Genomic DNA, 13189 nt, shown 5'->3' on the forward strand with positions numbered 1-13189 from the left:
AGCCCATATCCCCAATATATAGCTAGCCAGCCCCGGTATATTGCTAGCCCATGCCCCTGCCCTCCAGTATATAGCTAGCCCTTGCTCCCATTAAATAACCAGCCCATCCCCCCCCATATATAGCTTGTGCATGCCCTCATTATATAGCCACTCAGTATGCCCAGCACATAAAAAAAAACCTCAGTCACTTGATGCCCCCCGCAGGTCCTCTTCTTGCTTTCAGTGGCAGGTCTGTATGCATTGGCCATGCACAGACTATGAATTCATCCACTTACTGACATCATAGTGCGTGTGCGGCCAGCACACACAGACCTGCCACTGGAAGCAAGAAGAGGACCTGCAGGGGGCGTCGGATAGGTGAGTATTGAGTTTTTTCTTTTTTAGAAGTAGGAGTATAAGCCAAGTGTGGTTTTTTTCAGCACATTTTTTGTGCTTAAACCTGAATATAAACTGTATTAATATTTGCAGTTAGTGACCGAAAATTCACAGGACCCTAAATTTCTTTTAAATTTCCATTTTCTTTAACCAACATATAAACCTCTAGGTAATATCCTATATACTCCCATTATAGTGGCTATTTCTCTTTAAGTTAAACTTTTTATTTTTTCAAAAATACAATATTAATAGCAAAAAACAGAGAACATCAATGTCCTGTGATGTGGAAGCAGAAATGTGAATATTGCATGTGAAGATGCTTTGCAGTTCTGAGCCACAGCGGAAAAACAGGTTAAAGCGATAAACCAGCAGGCGTCTTGTTACACTAAAGTAGATGAAACGGAAGAGCCCTGCACTGAAATACTGTCAGACATACAATATAAACTATTGATTTGTCCTTTCGTACTATAGGATTTATACGGAGACTATTAAGGATTTGGTGCACAGACGAATGACTAAAGACAAAGCCATTAAGTGCCGTCCTCTAGAAGGGGAAGAACAGATGTAAGTTTATTACTTGTCTGCCGCCAAGACCTCAAAGATAGTTGGCAGACTGAAGAGTAACACAGTTCCCTGCACATGTTCCATAATTCATTCACACATTTTCTCTAGCCCTTATTTGGTGTTCTTTCCTAACCTTTCTAACTACATTTTATTGCAATAAATTCTTAATTTCATGCTAAGAATTCTATGAAATCTGTGCAAATGAACACTGGGTCGTTCCACAAAAAGAAAACTACCGTAACTAAGGTGACAAAGCCCAAGAATACGTTATGGAAGATCCATTTAACAGATGGCTGCTTGTAAAATTTTCTACATGAAAGTTTTTCAGGGCTACAATAAAACACATGGCATGAAATAATACCAGTTTATTGAAAAACAATGCCTTCTCTACCGGTTATTTGGTGGAGAAGTCATGTAATAAGCCCCATCACCGCCATTTGTTCTGGGCATGACGGATTGAAGAGCAGGCCAGGCCAGGCATGGGGTGGCCGGGTGGGGGAATGATCGCCCCGGTCCACCTAACATACTAAAGACTTACCAACATTTTCATTTCCTGGAATCCTAAGGAAGTACTTATACATATTCGTTTACACCCCCAGGATACTACCAGAATAGACAAGTTAGTAAGCAATGAAAGCTCTGAGAGCAAAGTGTTAGACATGTCATATGCATTTATAGGAAACAGGGATCATGTGGTCTGTTCAGCCTTATATAGGCTGTCCAGTGGTGACTGATTAGTCATTGTTTACTAACTTCTGATAGTATCCTGGGGCGTAAACCCATAAGTATTTGGCTAGCTATATACAAATGTGTTCAGTCTGTGGAATCAGACCCGTGTGCAGGTCAGATCCCACATAATGAACACATTGCGCAGGATGGGAGTCCTTGCATCATGACCAAACAGCAGCACCGGAAACAGTTGTCACAGTATCAGTGCTGCTATTGCACAGAGAGAAATGTTTGTATACAGCCAGGGATAATTATACAGTAGGAATTGAAGATTTTCCACAGGATATGCAAATATGTAGTTCCCATGATTGCAAAAATATGGGCAGCAAAAGAGCTTGACCATTTCGGTTATCATAGCCACCTCCACAAGATTGGGTACTATTTAGAGATGGGAGTCTAAGGGTACATTTACACATCCATATGCCCGCCCCCCGCATGCAGCATACCACTTCCAGACTGCCATCTATGGGTACTTATAAGCGGCCTCAAATTTGCTGCCACATATACCACCCCACAGCCGGCCGTCTAAATGTACCCTGAGAAGGGAACTGTTCCTTTAAAACTGTGATGGAATATCCTGTAAATAGGAATACCACTTTATCTTTTACCTTAAAGTAGCACAATAAAACGGTGAAATTGTACCTTTTGCTGAATTCCCAATTTATACTTCTTATGTATGAGCCAGAACCACACTCTCCTGTTTATTCTTATGAGATTCTTAAGGTAAATCAGGTGGTAGGTGCCTCTATTGTACGTGAGGATAGCTGTATTTTTTATAGTATATTAGGGAAATAAAAGTTAATTTTCTAAAGAGGCTACTGGGGCATAGAGCAGCCAGAGCTGAGGCTACACTGTGTGGCTACTCCACACCCCAGTAGCCTCTTTGATCCTCCTACCAGATACTTGTGGCACGCAGCTACAAGGAGCTATGCACCCTTGCCTGCAAAGCCTGAGTTCTGTGCATGCGCAGTAGCTCCGGCTTTGGAGCAGTGACCATGCAGCCGTGGGCCTGCGTTCTGTGCATGTGCAGAATGCTGGCTTCGCTGACAAGCACGTGCAGCTCCTTGTAGCTGTGTGCAGAAGATATCTGTTAGCAAGAGGCTACTGGGACGTGGACTAGCCGCACTGTGTATCCTCAGCTTCGACTACTCTACGCCCCAGTAGCCTCCTTAGAAAATTAGCATATTATGGAAATAAAAGTTATAAAAAGATACAAGGGAAGTGGGGATTAGCCCCTACATGGGGTATCCTCACATCCAATAGAGGCACCTCCCACCAGATCTTCCTTAATAGGTAGGACCATGGTGGTAGGTTTCCTTTAAGGCCATTCTCATAAGAATTATAAGGGGAGGGAGTGGTCTTAAAGGAATTGTACAGAGGTTGAAAACCACAGATGCTTTATTTCAAAAACATCTCTTCTCCTAACTATGATTGGTCAGGAGCTGCAATACTGCCACAAACCATGGTCAGGTGTTTTGCTTTGGGAAGATAGCAGCCATGTTTTTCAACCTTTGGATGCAGTGTGGTTCTAGTTTGTTTGCTGGTCGGTAACAAGCTCAGAGCACAATAACAGCTGAAAAGAAAACCAAAAAACGTGTTTAACATCGTTAAATATTTTTACATATATTAAATGTCACAATATTAAACAGATTATAAGACTGGGCTCCAACTAATACTCTAATACTTAAATTGAAGTAGTCATAGGAGGAGAACCTACATGGATAAGAAACTTTCTGCAAAAACTACCTGTACCTGCAAAAAAACTTTTCTGGATTTTTCAGGAAAAATATTTATTTACTGTATTACCTTTTATTTCTATATAACAGAGGAACCAACCCTGGTATGTGATATTTATATGAGTAATATTTACAGAACCATATGTGTCAGATGTACCAGATGTAACCTACATGAATAAATATTGTTGATCTTTTAAAATTTTGAAAATATTAATAATATTATGCACAAATATGTGTAGAAGACACAGGCAGAAAAACACAACAGGTCAATATTAAGAAGCATAAAGGGACAGGTCTCACCTCTACCGGAGTAGTTGTTTCACTTTTTAAGATGATTAAGTTTTGGAAACTTTGTCCACTTAATCTTTTCAGGTTTCTGTCGGCGATCACAGCCTGTGGAAGGGTACCTACTGGAATCCCAGTGTTATAAAACATAAATGTGTCACTTCCCGATCCTGCAGTCATACAGGCCTTGTAGCAGTAAGTCTTGGTAAGTGATCCATTCCCTCTAACTTCAATGAAATGAGGCTGTGCCTTTGATCCGGGTGGCAGCCTAGTTTCGATGTTGTTGTTGGCTTGTTTGTACATCTCAGTAGGGTTCTGGTTGGGAACACCACAGCAACAAGCACAGCAAGGTTCTGCATTGCCATTACACTTGCAGCATTTTAGAATAGAAATTATTATTAGGGTTAAAATAAATAAAAAGGAAATAGAACATAAACCAATAATCAAATAAAGAGTGATATCTGAATAACCTGTGTTGCTTTTTTCGTGCCGTTGCGAGTTTGGGACAATTTTTGAAATCCTATCCACCACAGCAATGCTTACTGTAGTAGATGAAGTAAGAGGTGGTTCCCCATTGTCTTTAACAATGACAGTCACATTGTAGCTTGCTATAGTGTCATCTACAACTTTCCTTGTAGTCCTTATTTCTCCTGTATGTAAAGACACCTTAAAAAGTTTCGGATCTGTGGCTTTGCCCAAACTATAAAACAGCCAAGCATTCTGTCCCGAATCAGAATCCACAGCGATGACTTTTGTCACCAGATAGTCAGCATCTGCTGCACGAGGGATCATCTCAATAGACCTCGTACTACTTGGAGCTGGATACAGAATTGTTGGGGCATGATCATTTTGATCCAAGATAAATACATTTACAGTAGCAGAACTGCTAAGCGACGGGTTCCCAGCATCCTGTGCCTGGACAACAAAGCGAAATTCTCGAAGTTTTTCATAGTCAAATGACTGAACGGCATAAATAGTACCATTATCTGACTTAATGGAAACATAAGAGGAAACAGGCACGCCCTCACTTTGGAGGAGTAAATACGATACAAATGCATTCTCATTGGCATCTGGATCCATGGCTTTTACAGAGAAAAGTGAAACTCCTGGAGCATTGTTTTCCAGTACATAGACAGAGTAGGAGGACTGCTCAAATACTGGAGGGTTATCATTCACGTCTGACACTTGCACATACAGAGTTTTCTCAGATGACAGAGCTGGGACTCCAGAATCTGTAGCGGTGATTGTTACATTATAAGAAGAGCACTTTTCACGATCTAGTTTCCCATCAGTGAGGAGCTTGTAGGTGTTTTTGAAGGAGCTCAGCTTGAATGGTAGGTTGGGCTGCATGGTAAGACTAACCTGCTTATTGATCCCTGAATCCTTATCCGTCACACTCATTAATGCCACAACTGTATCTACTTGTGAGTTCTCCGAAATTGGAGAATAATTGGAGGTCACCACTATCTCTGGTGCATTGTCATTGGCATCAACCACCTCAACCAACACCTTACAGTGTCCTGTCATAGATACAGGGCCTCTATCAATGGCTTGGATATAAATCTCATAAGATGAGGACCTCTCATAGTCTAAAGCACCATTTACCCTCACTTCCCCAGTTTTTGGCTCAATGCTGAATAGCTGTCTTACTTTCTGGGGGGTATAACTGCTGAATGAATACATCACTTCACCATTAGATCCTTCATCAGGATCTGATGCATTTAACTTAACTACTAAGGTGCCAGCTGGTGAATTCTCAAGCAAGCTGGCTTTGTAGGTGGACTTGTCAAAAAATGGAGTGTTGTCATTTGTGTCCATAACACGTATAGAGATCTGGGCAGTGCCGGACTTGGCTGGGCTTCCTCCATCTATGGCAGTGAGCAGCAGCTGGTGAAGGGCTTTCTGCTCCCTGTCTAGGGATTTCTTCAGCACAATCTCTATAAGCTTGCTGTTACCACTGAAAGTCTTTAAGTCGAGTGCAAAATGATCATTGTCACTCAACTTGTAGGACTGAATGGAGTTGGTGCCTATGTCAGGGTCTTGTGCGCTCTCAATAGGAAACCTAGCCCCTGGCACAGCTGACTCACTGATCTCGAGATGGTAGTCATTTCTAGGGAATTGAGGTGCGTTGTCATTGATGTCTAATATCTCCACCTCCAGATTGTGCACCTCTACAGGGTTCTCTATCACCACCCCTAGGCTTATGATACAGGGGGTGCTGGGACCACACAGACTCTCCCGATCTATAGTCCTATTAACAAATAAGACCCCATTACCCAGGTTCACATCAAAATACTGCTTGTTGTTACCAGAAGTGATCCTGAACCCCCTGGTGGGTATCTGCTTCACATCCAGACCTAGGTCACTCACCACATTGCCCACAAATGCCCCATGGTTTACCTCCTCCTTGACCGAATACCTAAGCTGTCCCCTTACCAGGCTCAATACCACTAACACAAGGAGCCCCCTGGACCACAGCCCTATACAAGCCATGACAGAAGAGAACAGTCCGACCCCTCCCCACCCTGCCCTGCCCTCACATCCTATGCCCTCTGTGCCCACAGCTGTCAGGTTACCATGTGTGGCCAGCAGGCATTGCTGGGGGTGAGCCGGGGGTCTGTGCTGGTGGCGGCCGGATTCCTTTTGCATCCATTGCTTTGTTCTGCAGGAAGAGATGGGGCCCGTTCAGAGATGGCAGCAGCAGCAGCAGGGGCGGGGGCTGGCAGAAGCCTAGCATGGGCTCATCACCTGGGAGGTGGATGCCTTCAGCACTGCCCGGTGTGGACAGCGCCCGCCATAGCCCAGCATCAGATAGCAGCAGCAGCAGCAGGATCAGCACACAAAGAAATCCAATGTGGAGCAGCCCCTCCGTGCTGGCAGTGCAGAAAGCTACACGTCAGCAATCCAGAGCCGCACACATCACAGCCTGTTAGCTAATGGTTGCATCAGATCCCAGAGAAATGCAGGCAGCGAGGAGAGAAGCAGCGTGTCATGGCGATGGCTGAAGAAGATGTCAGCTAAATCCCACAGACAAGGGCAGGAGAGGGGAACTGAAGGGTGAAACCCGTCCCCTCATTCTCCATGTCAGGCGATGCAGATGCAAGGCTTTTCAGGAACGTGACAATGACAGGCGCTGCATCCACTGCCGCTTGTATTGCTACATTCATAGAGGATTTGTAACCCCCTGGGGACTATTCTATTCTCCGGTACACCCACCATGAGTGTGTGCTCTTTACAGAAGGGTGTTACTCGGTAAATGCTGGCTTAACCCTTTCCGTGCCAGGTGTTTCTGGAAAACCATATATCATTGAAAACACTTGTCCCATTTTTAAAACTGCATTAAGGAGTTCATAGACACAGGCGCCTTCATGCAGTTATGATTCTAATAATGAGATTGTTTACCATGAAAATACATTTTTATGCAATGTGCCCCAAACAGAGAATAATTTGTTACACGCCTCCTAAATGTAATAAATGAACATGTGTACAGTCCCTGGTCAGACCACAAATCCCTGGTCAGACCACACATGGAATATTGTGTACAGTTTTGGGCACCAGTGTATTAAAAGGATATAGTAGAGCTGGAACGGGTGCAGAGGAGAGCAACCAGGATTATTAGGGGAATGGGGGGACTAGAATACACTGACAGATTACAAAATTTGGGATTATTCAGTTTAGAAAAAAGACGACTGAGGGGAGACCTCATTACAATGTACAAATACCTGAATGGACAGTACAAGGATCTCTCCAAAGATCTTTTTATACCTAGGCCTGTGACCAGGACAAGGGGGCATCCTCTACGCCTAGAGGAGAGGCGATTCTACCATCAACATAGACAAAGGTACTTTACTGTAAGAGCAGTGAGACTATGGAACTCTCTGCCGCAGGAGGTTGTTATGGTGGACTCTATGTACATGTTCAAGAGAGGCCTGGATGACTTTCTGGAGAGAAAAAATATCACGGGTTATGGGGATAAAACATTTATTTAATTCTTGAAGGTTGGACTTGATGGACTTGCGTCTCCTTCCAGCCTTATATACTATGATACTATTCTTATGTTCACGTGAATAAATCATCATAAAATCATTAAAACTGAAATCACCAAAAATCTGCTCTTCGGGTAGAAATTTTAAGACAGCCACAACATGCTAAATATATAGCGAAACACACACTTGCATTGCAGATCACATCAGAGTCTGATCAGGGTGCGATCAGGGTTTGGTCAGTGAAAAACTGACATTTTTCATCAGAGTTCAATCAGTTTTCAGTCAGAGTTTGTTCAGTGTCTCAGTTTTTCACACAAATTTTCAATGTGTTTTTCACGTGCAGATAACGAGCATGAAAGGACTCAGGACTGAGGTCTATCTTTTCTATGGCAATTTACACTCCCAAAAATGCTAAAACAGAGGCCATGCAAAAATTGGGTTATAATGTACAAAATGTGTTAAAAATATATGATACACAATAAAAAGCTGTCACAGTTTATGGTTCTTAGAAGGCAGGATTAGGGATAAGCAGATCTGTTGAAAGTCGGGTTCGGGCAAACCCAAATTTAAAAATCCTGTTCAGGTGGGATCCCATCCAGTATTACGTGGGATCCCATCCAGTATTACCCGTGATCAGTGCTGGAAATGACTGTTTATATGCAGCTTAAGGGCGCGGTTACACAGTGCGTTTTGGTTCCGTTTTAAAATGCATTACAACAGCTGAGGAGAGGTGATTTGCCCAATTACATTACTGTCAACATTTGCATTTACAAAATGCTTTGTAAACACAATGTTAATGCAAGTGTTAACATCCCATTTACATTGCGTTTTGTAAATGCAAATATAATTAGGCAAATCAGCTGTTGTAATGCGTCTCAAAAGGCAAAGAAAACACAACCAAAACGCACCCTAAAAATGACCAACTGCATCGAAACTACTGCAGGCGAGCGCGTGAAACCATTTTATGTAGGGTCGTCGCTTCTGATGAGGTCATCGGTATGCGACAATCCTCCTCCAAATGGTGGTGCCCGGCTTCGCTGGCAGGTTAGCCATTTACCATTATTGACATTCATTATCAGCAGATCTTACACCCTCCCAGATTATACACGTGTCACCGCGTGTAGTAGAGGCACTTGTGGGAAAATGATCAAATGTAACCTTTATTAGTGGTTCATAAAATATGAGCTCATGCTAAAAAATTGGACACACGTATAATGATGTGCAGCCCTGACTAGGTGACACTATGGCTGGTTCTGCCTAATATATTTTACGCCTCCACTCCAGGCCTATTCTAATCTAACACTAACACTAATCTGATTGCCAGGTCCAATGAGCCCTAATAAATGATGACCCTGCACCTTTCCTCTCTGCCTAGATTTCACAGGGGTCACACTGGCTGTAAAGGTGCTACATAGCTACTATTATCATATAGCATTGGTGGCATTGACACTAGGCCTGGCGCGCCCTGAGCCTGCTCATATTTATTAGGGATGCATGCCCAACCTACCGGGCGGGCCCCCTCTCTTATCCAATCACATTCTGAGATGTCAGTGATGATGTATGGTGGGGCGTGGCCATTATTCCCCAACATATGACCATGACCAAAACATCAGAAAAGTCACTTCAAAGCTGATGATAATACATACAAAGGGGGACAAACAAGGGGCAAATAGAGAGGAGTACATACCTCCTAAATAATAACACAGATCAGGAATCCATTTTGCAATTTTTTACATTTGTGGCTCTGTAATTACTACTGGCAGTCCATACTTTTTGCACGTTCCTGTGGTTATACAATTACTTCTGGTAACTGGTCTTGTACTGTTGTGGCTCAGTAGAAACTACTAGAATTGGAACAGACTCAAATGTAAACTTAGAGGCTTATAAAGATAATTCCTATTTCCCAGTGACTGCAGATGACAAGAGCGTTTTCCCTGCAGCATTGACTAAATCAGGCAGTATAATATGTAAAAATAATTGCTCAGTCTCTACATTGATAATTCGGTATTATGAATAAATTTTTATATACCTCAGTAATTCCGCCTGGTAGTAACAGGCACCTTTTACCCCAGTAGTTCTGTCTGGTAGTAACAGGCACTTTCACTTTGAGCACCTTAATAATAACCGTATATACCATGAATAGTAAAGATTATAACTAGACTTTAATGGTATCTAGTTAATCTATACCTGCTGATTTACTCATATTTAATCTATAGGTCTATTCAGTCTCTTTTCTAAGGATCATTTGATCCTTTTTTCAAACCCTACGATGGTGATGGTATTCTGAATCATTTTATGAGCGCACCTCATTTATCCCACCCAGCAGTGGCAAACACTTTCATTTACCTCATTTACCTGGCATTAGAAAACACTTTTTTTCGGATCAAATAGTAATACCTATAGATAACATCCTATAGTAAAGATTATCACCATATTATTAATATAGGATATAAAATCATTTATGGTTTAACCATACTGGAGAGGGAGCACCTCAAGGATTTGCGGGTCCCTAGTTTCCAACCTTAAGGTGGACAGGAGGACCATGGGAACATCTCAATGTGGACACTGTTCTGCTTGAGTATTTGTGAGACCTTCTATAATTGTCAGCAGTGCATTAATGGGAGAGTGCTACCAGATACAGAACTTCATTAATTGTGCCACAGAGGGCGTTGTGTTCACTCCCAGCAGATTACATTGGCAAAACCTTGAGGCAATTCAAGTACTGATATACAAACACATAGGAGATATTGAGGGTAAGAAACATAACCCAATGTCCAAACACATGTGGATTTACTATCAGGGCAACCACAAATTTGTCATTCCATGTTATTGTATGTAACAAGGAATATTTAGCCACAAACAGTTCCTGTGTTGCCAGAAATATACACCCCTAAATATGAATTACACATTATACTGTATACAGGGAGTACAGTCTGCAAATATCCAGAGTGAATTTCACAATAATCCATTTAATTTATCCATGTTGTCTGGCATATGTCCAAAAAATGATGTCATTCCAGCAGCATCTCTTAGGGGGTCTCTGGCCGGCCTGCAGAGATGACACATAGTACACAACATGTGACCACAGCAGAAGATTTGTGGTTGAATTGGCAATTCCTATATATACAGTATACAACCAGTGAGGCCAGTGATTGGCTGATACATGTGACACCCTTGCTGCAGTACCAGTGGGGACCAGCAGAGGCGCTGTGGAGGAGTACAGGATTTCGTGTGCATGCAGCACCTATTTTTTTCATTTTTTTATAGGTTTTTCTAAACTCCCTGCTCATGACCATGCCACATAATCCTTCTTTATTATTTTATCTTTCAGTACTTACACCATATTCAAGAAATAATGAACAAAACCTACATAGTAAGACATATTAAAACAGTGTCTGACTTAGTATAGACACACCCCAAACACATAGAAAGATGGATACAAAGAATTCTGCAGCTCTCCATGTAGTGGATGAAAAAACAAGTGGATTTATTTCACACATAGCAACATTTCAGCTTCTACATGAAGCATTTTTCTGCCTTAGTTTTTTTTAGATAGATAAATAGATCCTGTAGAATCTTGTATATATGAATACAGCACAGTACTACTACTCCAATCCTGTTTATATGAGTACAGCACAGTACTACTACTCCAATCCTGTATATATGAGTACAGCACACTACTACTACTCCAATCCTGTATATATGAGTACAGCACAGTACTACTACTCCAATCCTGTATATATGAGTACAGCACAGTACTACTACTCCAATCCTGTATATATGAGTACAGCACAGTACTACTACTCCAATCCTGTATATATGAGTACAGCACATTACTACTACTCCAATCCTGTATATATGAGTACAGCACAGTACTACTACTCCAATCCTGTATATATGAGCACTGCACAATACTACTACTCCAATCCTGTATATATGTGTACAGCACATTACTACTACTACTCTAATCCTGTATATATGAGTACAGCAAAGTACTACTACTCTTCTCCTGTCCTGTATCTGCACTTCATAGTATACCTACATTTATTCTTTACATGTGGGAACAGCACATTACTACTACTCCAATCCTGTATATATGAGTACAGCACATTACTACTACTCCAATCCTGTATATATGAGTACAGCACATTACTACTACTCCAATCCTGTATATATGAGTACAGCACATTACTACTACTCCAATCCTGTATATATGAGTACAGCACAGTACTACTAATCCTGTTCTGTATCTGCACTGAATAGTACACATACATCTATCCTGTATATGTGGGAACAGCACATTACTAATGCACTTCTCCTGCCCTGTATTGGTGCTACACGGTATACCTACACTTATACTGTATATATGGGCATAGTACAGTACTACTACTCCAATCCTGTATCTGCACTGTGTGGTACAGCTACTCCTATGCTGTATATATGGGCCCAGCACATGAATAGTATTCTTATCCTATAATTGTATTTTTAGTATTTTAGTAGTGTTTTTCTTATACTGTATATATAGGGACATCACAGCATGACTACTCCTTTCCTGTATGCATGGACTGGGGGCATCACAGTACTGCTACTCTTATCTTGTATATAGGGGTTTCCCTCAGTATAAATTAAGGGCCCACTTTTGTATAAGCTGCACTAGGCTCTGCAATATGTTAAAATGGCCCTTCCACAGTGGAAAAAAACTAGAATTTAATAAAGAAGTTCCATCAGAAGATCTGACTAGTAGAGATGAGTGGACTTGACGTTTGCATTTAGGGTTACGGTGCATCCTTCCTGACCCTGACACATTGTTGGTTTGGCAGCCGAACAGCCAATCTGGCAAATTGACGTCCATAACTACTAGCCATGGCTGTAGTAAGTAAATCTGCCCCAATATGTCCGCAGGACGCACCTGCACCCAAATGGAAACTTCAAGTCTGCTCATCCTATCTTGATTGCTAATAAACTAAGTATTTAGATGCATTCTCCAAATACAGTGAAAGCTGAATTCATATTTCCCATTTCATTAAGAAAAAAATATTTTCAAATTATAGAAGTAAAGTATTCTGTAATAGTGTAGCAGTAGGAAACATTATCTCAAGATAAAAAATGTGTATTGTTTAGGTCTACCATAAGAACATGTCTATTGTAGTTAATAATGGCCTATTCTCAAATTCCAGAAGGTAGAAAAGGACCTAGAAATATTAAACAACATATAAAATAAATGAATGAATTTAAATCTGCCAAGCTACATTAATAAAAAAAATCAATATCTAAGTCTCCATTCACACGAATGTACTTTTTGGTCGTGTGCTAGTCATTGATTCAGCAGCTATCAAACATGGCCAAGGCCGCAAATCATAGGGCAGGACCTTCTGAGTAAGTTTGCTGTCTGAGCCGTCTTTTTCTACATAGGTTCTGTAGGTTTTTTTCTTAAGTTGAATTTGTATGAAAGTTGGAACTGTATATTTTATAATTGTTACCCCAGCCAAATTTCTTTTTTTGGTCTTTCTGACA

General features: G+C 41.4%; 1 protein-coding gene across 14 annotated transcripts in view; it reads right to left on the minus strand.

Moving 5' to 3' along the window:
* LOC140126356 (protocadherin alpha-C2-like) overlaps window positions 1–13189 on the minus strand; it is a 217662-nt gene that overhangs the window by 49703 nt on the left and 154770 nt on the right. Inside the window, exon 1 of one of the 14 annotated variants that reach the window (XR_011854818.1) lies at window positions 3705–6896. The exons of 10 other annotated variants lie outside the window; for them this stretch is intronic. Coding sequence is in view for 3 of the 4 variants with exons in the window: in XM_072145730.1 (XP_072001831.1) it covers window positions 3705–6338 (2634 nt within the window). In the remaining variant the exon portion in view is untranslated. Of the gene's footprint in view, window positions 1–3704; window positions 6897–13189 lie in introns of those variants that run through there. 3 more of the 14 variants (XM_072145730.1, XM_072145729.1, XM_072145731.1) reach the window with 3 other exon arrangements.

This window comes from Engystomops pustulosus, chromosome 4 (genome assembly GCF_040894005.1).
Source record: "Engystomops pustulosus chromosome 4, aEngPut4.maternal, whole genome shotgun sequence".
Taxonomy (NCBI): domain Eukaryota; kingdom Metazoa; phylum Chordata; class Amphibia; order Anura; family Leptodactylidae; genus Engystomops; species Engystomops pustulosus.